The sequence below is a fragment of the Loa loa genome (genome assembly GCF_000183805.2).
Source record: "Loa loa unplaced genomic scaffold supercont3.46, whole genome shotgun sequence".
NCBI classification, from domain to species: Eukaryota; Metazoa; Nematoda; class Chromadorea; order Rhabditida; family Onchocercidae; genus Loa; species Loa loa.
Genome location: NW_018108226.1, coordinates 134,087 through 146,144, shown reverse-complemented (window position 1 = coordinate 146,144; position 12,058 = coordinate 134,087). Strand labels below are relative to the sequence as shown.

Below are 12,058 nucleotides of genomic sequence, written 5' to 3'. Positions count from 1 at the left end.
CAGATAAGCTCAGGTTCTCGAGTGCAGGATATATCAAATGCACTTCGGCTTGTCGATAATGATGAACGATTCAACCAGATAAGCATCAGTGAACTTGCTGATGGGAATCCTCGAGCCATATGTTCCGCTGTTTGGCAGCTTATACAAATTTTTTGGAAGAGGTCAGTACGTCGATTATATGAAAGCTTGAATTTTAGCTAAATTTATGAACTTAAATTTATATTCTGCTAAGCAAGGATGATAAGATAGACAGCTATTGAATACATCATCCCTTCCTAGCTTATCTTCGACCTCATTATTTAAAATTTACTTTTTCCACAGTTCGAGCGATCACATAGCTTCACTTTATTGCCTTCTGTGACTATACCAATTTTTCCCTTTATCTTGTTGCTTTCCTCTATCAGTTTTAATTATTGCTTAGAAATTTTGTTAATTAATGTAAGAAGTAGCGTAAATAGATTCCATTTTATTACTTTTAGCTCCTGTGATGAATGTCGCATTGTAGTACGAAAGAAGATCCCAATATCTTAAATTTTTCATCAAAATTCAACTTTCTCATCCTTACTAATACTTCAATAATATCGGAACATTTGGTAGCAAAGCAGATTTTTGATTCACATGATTGGTATATTAATTGAACTGAACAGTTTTGTCGGAATTCAGATTCGCTCCAGTTGATGTCCGTGATCAGAAAATGGCCGAAGCACTGAAAGATTGGTGTGTCGAACGAGCGCAACGTTTTGAAGTGCAAATTAATGATTTCATTTCATCTTGGAGAGACGGCTACGCCTTAAATGCTATCTTATTGTCTTATAAGTTAATCTTTCCACAAACATTTGGTAATGAATGTATAATGCAATTTTGAGCAAGTCCAAGAAAGGCACTCAAATAAATAGATTGAGGGAGAAGAATTCCAATAGTTTAAGATCTCATGGTACTATCAGAATTCCTGATAATGAATTTTGAGGCACATTTAGTTTGAAACTTAAAGCAGTGTGTAACTCTCATTGAATGTGACTGAAGTGAGAGTTAATAAAATAAAGGACCAATAGCTGGAAAGTTGACAGTTAACTCAAAAAAGTAAGACAAGTTTAGAATGAGTTATCCTTCGGACAAGATACGTGAATGACTGAAAGAGTTTTTATGGAGTAGACACTTATATCTGTGAGGACTTTCACAAGATATACGTGCTTAATCTCCACCTTCATTGGTCTTTTTCTAGCCCAGATCTATTCAATATGAATCAGATACGTGACATGCGGGCAGTTGATCGCATTGAACATGCAATGGGCCTAGCTGAACGCCATATCAATACTCCACGTCTTCTTCATCCAAAAGGTTTCTTCTCTTTCACCTGCAAGAAATTTTCAGATTTGTCAGCCTATAGAGGTTACAGCCTTTTCAAAACTCTTAGAAATAAGAGGAGTACTTTACCATAAATTACCTCTTATATGATTGGTAATTAAGCGGAGAGATGTGACACATCCTGACTCTAATGTATGCTGTCCCATTACTCCTTCAATTCTAGCTGTTACTCGAGTAAAAATACTTTCATTCTGTGTATTTCCTTTCACTCATTAATTATTTCATAGTTTATGTGAATGCGGAAATATCGTTAAAAAGAACTTGGAAAGAAATAGATTTAAGGAAGGGAAAAAACAATGTAAGATGATGATACTCTATGATATGACCAGTTATTTTTCAGACTTTTCCAGCGAACGTTTAGATAAGAAAAGTGTTGTTTGTTACTTGATGGTACTTTACCTCTCATTGACTACTGAAGTCCCATCACCGGAGTCTCAACCTCAACCTGAGCTACAACTATCTGAACAACCTGTAGAATCATCGGAATCTTATAAAAACCTTCAAGGATCGATGGTAACCAGCCAAAAAGATGTTGTAAAAAGCGATTCACGGTCTACGGTAGATTCAGTAACATCACCGGTAGATACTGTTTATGCTGAAATGGAATGTCCGATATGGAAAAGTCCCGAACAACCTTCTTCTGTCCCGTCATCTAGAAAGCATTCACAGCAAACTAACGAAGTTGGTTTGATTAATTCTTAAATTCATTATGTCTACACGCACTAAATCAAAGAAATATTTATGTAATTATACGAAAAATGAGAATATCTCGGGAGAACTGGGGCATTGATGCAAAATTCAGAAAACGTCTCCTTCTACCTCCAATACTTCAAATTCAGATTGGAATATGGTTGCAGAGCTTTTGCCGAGCATTATATGTAGGATGCTTTATAGGTCAATATCTCAATAGATCTACTCTAATTTTGATAATTAAGCCAATCTTCCGGTAATAACCTGATTACCAATTCTACGAACATTTCATTTATTATTTTTCAATGGCAATTCAGAAGAAAGAAAGAAAAGTTGAATCTGGAAAATTAAATCTTGCTTGGTCTCTTTTGATTAGTTTTCTAACCTCAAATTAGAAAAATATCCAAAAACAAAAAAAACTTGTATGTGTAGTTCCACGAATATTGCTCGAGAACTCTAATCTGATATTTGTAATCAGCAACCATTTTCTTCATTCATTCATTTCGCTGCTCTAAAACTTCGTCGTCATTTAAAAAGGAATCAAAGATTAGAAGGAGCGTTGATCATCAGAAATTGTGGATAGAATTTTAGGGAATAAATTTCTATAGAAAAAATCGGTGTGATGAAGGTTTTCTCAGGAAGACTTATATTAAAACGTTCGAAAATTTATAATTTCGCAAGTGACTACCTTTCGTTTGAAGAAGAAGTATAAACTAGAGGAAACAGCTCAAAAAGATTCACTTGTGGACAGAAATCAAAATAGTTGGAAGCAGCAAATTGTGTTTTCGAAACGTTTAATTAATTTAAGTTCAAAATTTAAATATATTTAAACATAAAAACTTTCAGAATATGACTTCTTTTTTTTTGGAAATAATCATCGATTTCAAATGCCAACAAAAGCTGAAATGCAGAACTTGTTTTCTTGTTTTCTGTAATCTTTCTTGTTGTGTTTATGTGGCGATCATAAATCGATGATTTTGAGTGTAAAAGTTTAAGATGACATCAGGAAAGTCCATGTGCTCAGTTTGATGTCATGAAAGAGCAAGTGAAATTGCACAAATTATTATGAAAATGATATGAGATGATGCAAAATGAAAATTTAAAACTCGGAATCAAATTCGTGATAACTACAAATAGAAATGAAAATGAAAGTTGATTGTTTATCCAATGGTATTATCATGTGGAAGAATAAAGCAGAATAGACCGGAATGGTTCGAGCGCTCTTGAGATAATTGCGCCAGCAATTCTCATATGCACTTCCTTTCCCGCTCTTCACTCTTCTCTCTCGAAATGCAGTATATCACATGGCATTTCATCTTCCATTTTATTAGAGATTTTAGTGTGTTTGTTTGAGAATTCTTTCCTTCCTATACGGTCTATCATATATTCTATCTTGCCGTAATTCTTGCACTTTTGAGTTTTTCTATAATTTGCATACAGCCAATAATCAATAATTCTAATTTTTGACAAAGCAAATTAAGACTGAATATTTTTTTGAGAACATCGAGACACAGTCACGCAAATCATCTGTATCAAGCCAGAAATCGGCCCGGCGACGGGGTAAAGTGATGGAGGAGACGATTGTTGAATTTCAAGATTGCCTGGAACATGTACTGGCATGGTTGCTCGAGGCTGAAGAACAGGCTAACTGTATGAAATCCATTGAAAAAAATGATGCAAGTTTTGACATATCTTTTCAGAATTTAATTTGGCAGCAATATCAGTAGCAATGCTTTGGCTGAGACTTGGCCAATGTGATCTTTCCCACTTTAATTGGTTAATTTTCTTATTTTTCATCCATTGCAAGAAAGACAAGTAAAATAAATGTATAAAAGTGGTAATTATTTCAATGAAATTCATAAGCTTTAGAATTTCATTGAAGGTGGAGCTAGTGAAAAGTTTATTCAAGGAGCATGAAATGTTTATGCAATCACTTACCGAAAGTCAAGATGGTGTTGGTCGAGTACTGCACAGGTCTGTTGTTGACAACTGCGCCACATTTTTTATCACTGAAATTTCGAAATTTTTCTTAATTTGAAAACACACAACAAATATATTCATTAATTGCTACAAATGCGACAAATAAGTTAACAGGACGACAAAATTTTCCGGTCGTTTACAGAGGCGTTATCGCAAGCCGGATACGGTTGCACATCAGCATTTTGAAACGATTTAATGCTTAATCCACCCACCTTTTAATTAATTTATGATAATGTATTGAACAAGATATGTATAATGCTTATTCTGCTACATGATTTCTATACAGTCTTCTGAAAATTCCTCGACAGTTATCTTTTTACGATGAAATTTTTGAAATGCTTCTTGTCTCTTTATATTTTTTAGAAAAATTAAAAAATATATATTTTTTCAAACTAAAGAGGTCAGCAACTGGTACAAAAAATGGACGAAGAAGAGGCAAGCGTAATTGTCTCCCAATTATTAGTGGTAAATGCGAAATGGGAACAAATTAGGGAAGTTGCAATGTCACGACAAAATCAACTGCAGCACTGTTTGAACACAGCTCAAATCGAGCAGCTTGAATCAATCAGGTTATTATTCCTTTTTCCTTCAAAAGTTTTGATGGTATTTTATATTTGCGTACAATTTTGTCTTGAAAAAGTCTTTCATTACTTTGTGATCGATGTTCAACATGTTGACAAACAAAAATATGAAAATAGGTTTTTCTGGAAGTTCATATCACGTTTTAACGTTGTCGCTGCCATCTTTCTTATATTAATAATTTATTCACTTGTTACACGTGTTACAATTTTGTTTGTTTCCCAAAAAATACAGTTTTTGGTAATTTGTCAGACTTATTGATCTAGCAACTGGGATTGTTTCCAAGCGAGAAAGTTGATGGTTTATCGGTGGAAGTCCCACGACTTTACTAAATGTCATCTGTTTAGTGGGATAATCTGAAATATAAATGAAATTTTCAGATTTTATTTACTTTTCCAACTAATTGACTTTTCTTATTGCATAAGTTGCAGTAAGGTTTGCACTATAATATTTCGTAATAATCTAATGGTTTCCTGCTCATTTCCATCTTCCAATGAAATATTTTCAATTTTCGAAAAGGAATGATTTTATTTTTAGGAAATGGTTAGATGGTATAGAGGAAGAAATACAAAATGCGTCGCCGTTAACAATGAATCAAAATGAAATTGAACAATTAATCAATGCCCATGCAGCAATTCAAGAGCGCATCGAAAATGAACAAAAGGTGAGTTCAATAATTTCAAATCCATCGGTCCTACACCGGTCAAATAGAAGTAGGCAAGATTAGAAAATAAATGAGGAATAAAAAATTACGGTAAGTTATTCTCTCACTGGATAGTAAAGATTCAGTAATTTTAAAATGCTTGGAATCGTTTCTCAGTTGTCAAATATGTATTGTACATATTCCTGCGTCAATTACAGCTATAATTAGCGCTAATGAGAGAATTAAAGGTAAATAAAGGGGGGAACTGTTTGGAAAATAACCGTCGAATATTCGCATTTAACACATTTCGTATAATTTACCGTTAATTGGTTATTGAAGGGGTAAAAAACAATGAGAATGATCATTGAACTAAATAGTTTATAAGATAAAGGAGTAAGATGGAGAAAATTCTGCGTGGTAAATTTAGGAAAGGTAATTAATTGAATGGTGTTGGTCAATAAGATTCCAGAACAAGCGTGGTTTAGGCCCTTGCCTTCTAACCTTTAGTCGTATAGATGTATGCACACATCCGAATGTGTGCATTGGTTACATATTCTCTGAAAATGATTTGAAACATGTTCTGCTAAATTTCTGTACTCATTCCAATTTCCTTCAAAGTAATTGGTTTATGGTTGTGTTGCAAGGAATTATTTGGCAATAAATATCAGTGGCCTGATTTCCATTACGCTGTGTATTGTAACATCGTTTTTTTTTTGAGAATTTATTCGTTCTCAAATATATTCTGCTTATCGAGTTCTGTTTATTCTGGGATGTTTCGGGTCGGAATCTAATCCAACGCTGTTGAATAGAATTCTTGAGTTTTTTGGACCTCTGACGACTGCAACGTTAGATTTGTAATGAAATGAAGTTTTGAGTAAAAGGAACTGAATCTTAACTTCTTTCATCAGACTATTTCAAAATTCGATTCATGCATTTTGATATTCAACGCATCATCAATAACAACAAATATGTGCTTTAACTGAACGCTGTTCAAGAAACTCAACTTCCGGATAAAAAAAAAGAGTCTTGTAATTCTGCAGGTGAAAGTAATATTTCTTCCTTGAGTGGCACTGTATCCTTGCTAGAGCTGGATCATTTTCCAGTCGGGAAATGGTATTTTAGTTACCCCTCAACTCTACAGGTACAGTTTTTCCGTTGTACTTAGTTCACTTTTGAAAGAATGGATTAGCAACGTTTTCAAATGTTTTAAATTTGACATTTTGCACTACTATTGAACTTTGAAGTTTACTATTAGCGATAGACCACAATTCCTGACTATCATCTTGGCCCATCACTGATTGCTCCTTTCACTAAGAGAGATAAATCGATAATACGAAACATTTTTGAGTAATTTTTTTTTTTCTTGTGAACCACTCTCTGTTGGATTGAATTATTATTCTATTGCTTTGCCTAATGAAATTTCCTGCGAAAACAATCGTTGAATAATTTGTGTGACATTGTTTGGTTGAGGTAAACTTTCATTTTGGAATTTTTATTTTTAAAATTTTTATTTAATTTTTGCTAAGAAAATTTGTTTAGTAAAAAGAGAAATTAAGAAGGGAAAAATGAGAAATTAAATGGAACGCTTTTTAGCTACTCTTAGCGACATGTCATTTATTACGCCATTTATTCAATGCATATTTCTGTTGATGAAATAGTCTCCATCTAATTTTTTCATTTCAAAACATTTAATTTCCTTTTTGTTTGATATCTTTAATTTATTATTATTATTGACTTTTGATAATTTTAATTTGAATTTTTCCAAAAATTATTTTAAGAATCTGAGCTTTTCTAAATTATTTTCTCGCATTATCTTTAAGTATAAGGAAAAGTATGAGAAAATCTTCTTCTTTCTCCCTTTCTCTAATTCAACTATTACCTTCACCAGAATTTCATTGTGAATATAAAGGTATCCTGGAGATAGGTAACTTTACTGAAGAATATTTTTTGAAAAGAGCCAGCATCAAGAACAGTATGAAGAAGAGCCAATGTAGATGAAGCAAAACCAATGAATATCTGGTGCACCTATCGTAAGATAAAAGTCTTTTCATTGGGCAGTTTTCCTTGAATTCATTCCAATAAAGTATTGCAAATTTTCCGTAGATTTCAATATCAAGAATTTTGAATAGAGGACTGTCTTCAACTTTCACGAATAAGTGATATGAGAGATAGATAGAGATAGTACATTGTCCCATAATAATTACAGATCGTTCGCGGCTTATCAACATTTGTGGCTGTAGTAGACGAATCAGACTCTCATTTCTCATACGAAAATTTGGAAAAATTATTGCAATCCGTTGGACAGAGGTTATTTTTCTCTTAGTTTTTGTTTGGATAGATTGTTTTTTTCTTTTTTACTTCATTCGGTGAATGCTTGAAAATTTGTTAAAGAATTGTTGAGAGAACATTCAAATGTCCACTTTGATAGAGGAGTTTTCCATTTCTCAAATTCTAAGGAAGTGAAGTAGTGGGACCAAAAATTGGCAAAGTTAGAAAAGTCGCTTACTTTTTTAAAAAAAATTTTTAAGATTGAAATTTTTGAAATTCTTCTCTTAAATTACAAAAAGTCCTTATCGTTTTTGCAGATTTGAAACATTATGCTGAAAGGTTTAACTGTAAATTATTGTTTTCTTAGACAAATTTTGCAGGTGGATGAGCGTCTGTGAGTGGGCTGAAATGCGCGAACGACAGTTAAATGGTTTATCGGAATTGGTCGTTCAATACAACTCCGCATATCGAAAGATTTTGGAATGGCTTGATAATTGGGAAGAGGTAAGCTCGAAAGAATTCCGTTCTTATCATGTCTTCTAATAAGGTTAACATCTCAAATTTTTTTGGTAAGAGATCAAAGAGGACTAAACATACACTCACTCTTCTATATGTTAATTAATACTCCTAATGAAACTACTGATAAGTTGTGACGAAGAGAGATAATATTCTGAATGCTCATTAATTTTTTCAACTTTATTATAAACTTGCCAACTTTCGATGTCACTGATTCATTCTTTTGTCATTACTGTCCAGAAGACGTTTTACTGGTTCAATTTTTATTCTTATCTCAACAATTCATCGCTCGCACTTCAATTATCATTAAATAAATGGAGTTGAAAATAAAATGGAAAGATAATGGTTTCAAAAAAAATATTCAATGATTGATGCGTTTAATGACGTATTACATCTCTGTATGTGTCATTTTCATTTCACATTTATCGATGTTTCTTTCTTCCTTCTAAACATTTAAAGTTCATCCACTCTCCTAACTACTCCTTATTTCGCATTTATCACGCTTTTAATTAGTGAGTAGTACTTTCATATTCCTTCAGTTACATTTCAAGAATTCAAAAATAATAAATCAAATAATTGAAAGTTTCCGATCCTTAAATGCAGTATATTTGCAAATTAACATTTTATTTTATTATAACTAAAAGATGACTGATAGGTAAATGAATGTTTTGATTTACTTTTATCTATCTGTTGTTCAAACAGCTCATTCCGTGGTTTGGAAGCATTGATAGAAGAGTTGAACCGTTATTCCACATTTCTCAACTTTTTCTCTCGAAATTTCCAACTATTTCGTTTTTGATTTCTCCGATCTTTCCAAAGTCTCTCCATTTGTTTTATTCAAAATTTACTTTTTATTCTCATTTTGATACCTTACGATACACAGTTACTTTTTATCTTTATTGCTTGACAAAGTGATTGACAAATAGCTTCCATTAACAGTAAGAAGTCATTTTTAAGGATTTCATTTATATCTTATCGCATCTTTTGTTAGGTAAACATTACGTAAATAGCTGTGCTTATTATTTGAATACGTATAAAATAGTCTGTATAAGATACTTGTTGCCAAGAAAAAGTAATTTGAAACAGAGAGACAAAATATGTAAGATTTTGTTATCTGGTGACTAATGTCGTAGACTTTAAATCAACAAGCATAACTGAGATCAGATATTGGCTATAGCAGACTTGTCAACAAGATCAATTCAAGCATGAATGAATTTATGCTTTTGTGTTCTTGTACAGATGAATATTTCCAAGCAAAGATATTCTACTATAGTTCATAAACGTTTTGCTCTTCATTTAAGAATAAAATTCGAGTACTGTCCAACTGTTTTGACAGGTTGTTCTCTTTTTTTTTGCAATTCACAATTACCATCCCTTCAAATGTCATCTCACTGTGTCCGGAACTAACTTAAAGTTTCGGAAAATGTATTTCATCATGTTTGGCCCTGTCTAATACGTCATTGAAGACTAGGAATATTAGAAGGATAAGTGAGTGACATTTATTCTTAACCAATCAGAAATTTCCTATTACTAACGGAAAGGCAAAGTCTGCGTCTTGACAATTGAATATACATAATCCTAGGGTAATAACTTATAGTAAATATCGTTTCATTAATCATCGTAAATTTGTAACTTTTACACGATCAAGTTTCTGACCTTCATTTTAACTTTTAATTAATTCTGCCACTCATTAAGTTGCATTTAAGCGAAATTGGGTTTTTACTAAATTATCCGCTTTGCTCACTACATCTTTGGATGGACATGTGCTACAGGATATGGGAAGCCTGCGCGATGTCAATGAATTGAAGGAGGAAAACGAAATAGTGGATCAAGTGTATCAAATACAGAAATTCGAATCTGCCCTTCAGCAAGGTCATCCTGATTTTGTCCATCTTTCACAACTTGCCGTTGAATTAATCGGTAAACTTGACAGTACCAATAGAGTAGATGCTAATCAAATTCGACAACAAATCGAAACGGTAACCCAACGTTGGGATAACATTGTTGCTCGAATTGATGACCATTCCCATATGGTTCGTTCCTTTTGAATTATTTTTCCGGAATTGAAGTGAATGGGTTACAAATTCACTTCAGTTGAATTTTAATTTTAATTCTTAGCTGTCAAAATTATGCTATTTTCCGGTATTTAGATTTAAATTAAAAATAAAACTGTTTTTTCCAGAAAAATGTCATCTCTTCTTTAAATCGTTTGGATTGCGATTTTAGCTCTTCAGAAAAGAATATATATTTGAGGAAGTGCCATTTCTTTTTCCAACTTCATTTAGTTAGTAAGAAGTGGAAAAGCAGAAGCACGACAGCTTCGACCTGATGACAATGAAGAGGATTATGGCGCTGCTGGGACCAGTAAACAGCATCTAGAGGTGGACAGTCAGCTGGAAAGTGAGCCTTTGGTAAGTTTGGTAAGATGTGAAACTTTAGTAAACTAAGCTGCTTATCTGCAGACAACACAATTTATTTCGTGAAATCTGGAATGAAATGGAAAATGAATGTCGATTTTAGCAAAATTACTCAATTCTTTTAAGTTTGGATACATTAAGGTGATACATATTAGCTTTTAGTTATTAGTTATGAAAAGTATAAGAGTATGAGATCTAGTTGAGTTGAATGCACAAGATTGTAATGTTCTAAAATTAACTCATTTTATAGGCAGAAAAAAAACTTGCACCCATCAAATCATCAAAAAGAAATTTCAAGTTTTATCAAGTCGGTACTAAATTAATGAGATAATTGAGCCAAGTCTGATTAGGCTGTTGACTGTGTCCTTTTATTAAAGTTGAAATGTCTATTAAACTGTGCTTGAAATCAGTACGACATACATGTATTTATGGCGTTTTCTTTTTCAGTCTACTGTACAGTTTACTTCACATGAAACAATCGATCCGATGATTTCCTCCTCATCAACTCTTTCTGTCAGTACAGTAATTTCACCAGTGGATGCTTTCATTGCAAATGTCAATCGAGTTGGTGAGGAATTGCAGCCATTACTTGATTGGACATATCAAATCAAGATTACTCGGAATCCAGATGAACTCCAAAATATCATACAGGCTTGTCAGGTATTTTAATTTTTGAAAAATCTAAAACCAAAAGTATGTTGCATTTATGACCCATCACTTTTGTATTAGTCTTATTTTGAGTGAAGAGTTATTCAGCTGAAATAACTTCGTCCTACAATTTGAAACAAATATGGTATCACTTGTAATTAAGGCCCAAATATATGGCATGCTTCTTTTTGCAGGACAAGCTGACGGAGATCAAAGAAAAGGAAATAGAAGTAAGCGGATTGCATGCGGAATTGGATCGAATTCACAATCTGGATATTTCTACTCCTCAATTGCAACTTGCGAACGATTCATTTCAGAACTTCACCCAGATATGGTCTGATATTGTTACCAGAATATCAGACGCATTGAATTCCTTATCAGCACAAGGTACCTTGATTGGAGGTCAGTGGACAATATTCTTCTGTTTTACATAAAATTTTAATTTTTATGACTTTCTTGTTTGTATCAATTTATCAGATCTTTACAATCAATGAGGTATTGATCGAAAGACAACTAATCTGATATGTTCCAGATGGAGAAAAGTCTAAAGATATGTAAATACAAAATAAAAAAAGTGAAAGGAAGATCATTTCTAGAATATGGCAGATGTTGAAATTTTTGAAATGAAACTGAATTTTCTCGCTATTTTGATTTGGTTTTTTATTCTTCCTTTTCTCCAGCTGAAAGCGATGAAGAATTGGAACGAATAGTGAGTCAACTAAATGAATTTTTTGAAAAATCCAAAAATATAGTTTCGAATTGCGCTCAAATACCGTTAAGTGAACGTGAAGAACGTGTAGTTAAGCTACAAAAGCAACTGCGTGAACAGGATAAAAATATTGGATTTCTAGAAAATAATCATCCGGACAAAAAACAAGTGAGTGATTTTAATTTTTTTCATCTCTTTTCAATCTAATTCATCAAATTGAAAAGAACATTGAAAGTGAAATGG

General features: G+C 32.8%; 2 protein-coding genes across 2 annotated transcripts in view; both read left to right on the top strand.

Annotated features, from left to right (window-relative positions):
- Positions 1–2,067, top strand: part of LOAG_08667 (hypothetical protein) — a gene marked incomplete at its 3' end in the record, with an annotated part of 4,794 nt that extends 2,727 nt beyond the window's left edge. Inside the window, exons 3-6 of the mRNA XM_020447760.1 lie at positions 4–161; positions 664–816; positions 1,223–1,338; positions 1,706–2,067. Coding sequence (XP_020302045.1) covers positions 4–161; positions 664–816; positions 1,223–1,338; positions 1,706–2,067 — 789 coding nt within the window. The remainder of the gene's footprint in view (positions 1–3; positions 162–663; positions 817–1,222; positions 1,339–1,705) is intronic.
- A 1,556-nt stretch (positions 2,068–3,623) lies between these two features.
- LOAG_17162 (hypothetical protein) overlaps positions 3,624–12,058 on the top strand; it is a gene marked incomplete at both ends in the record, with an annotated part of 18,607 nt that continues 10,172 nt past the window's right edge. The window contains 11 exons of the mRNA XM_020449822.1: positions 3,624–3,778; positions 3,925–4,029; positions 4,434–4,604; positions 5,152–5,278; positions 7,464–7,564; positions 7,906–8,029; positions 9,814–10,074; positions 10,327–10,452; positions 10,906–11,118; positions 11,301–11,508; positions 11,787–11,983. Of these exons, the coding sequence (XP_020306593.1) occupies positions 3,624–3,778; positions 3,925–4,029; positions 4,434–4,604; positions 5,152–5,278; positions 7,464–7,564; positions 7,906–8,029; positions 9,814–10,074; positions 10,327–10,452; positions 10,906–11,118; positions 11,301–11,508; positions 11,787–11,983 (1,788 nt within the window). The remainder of the gene's footprint in view (positions 3,779–3,924; positions 4,030–4,433; positions 4,605–5,151; positions 5,279–7,463; positions 7,565–7,905; positions 8,030–9,813; positions 10,075–10,326; positions 10,453–10,905; positions 11,119–11,300; positions 11,509–11,786; positions 11,984–12,058) is intronic.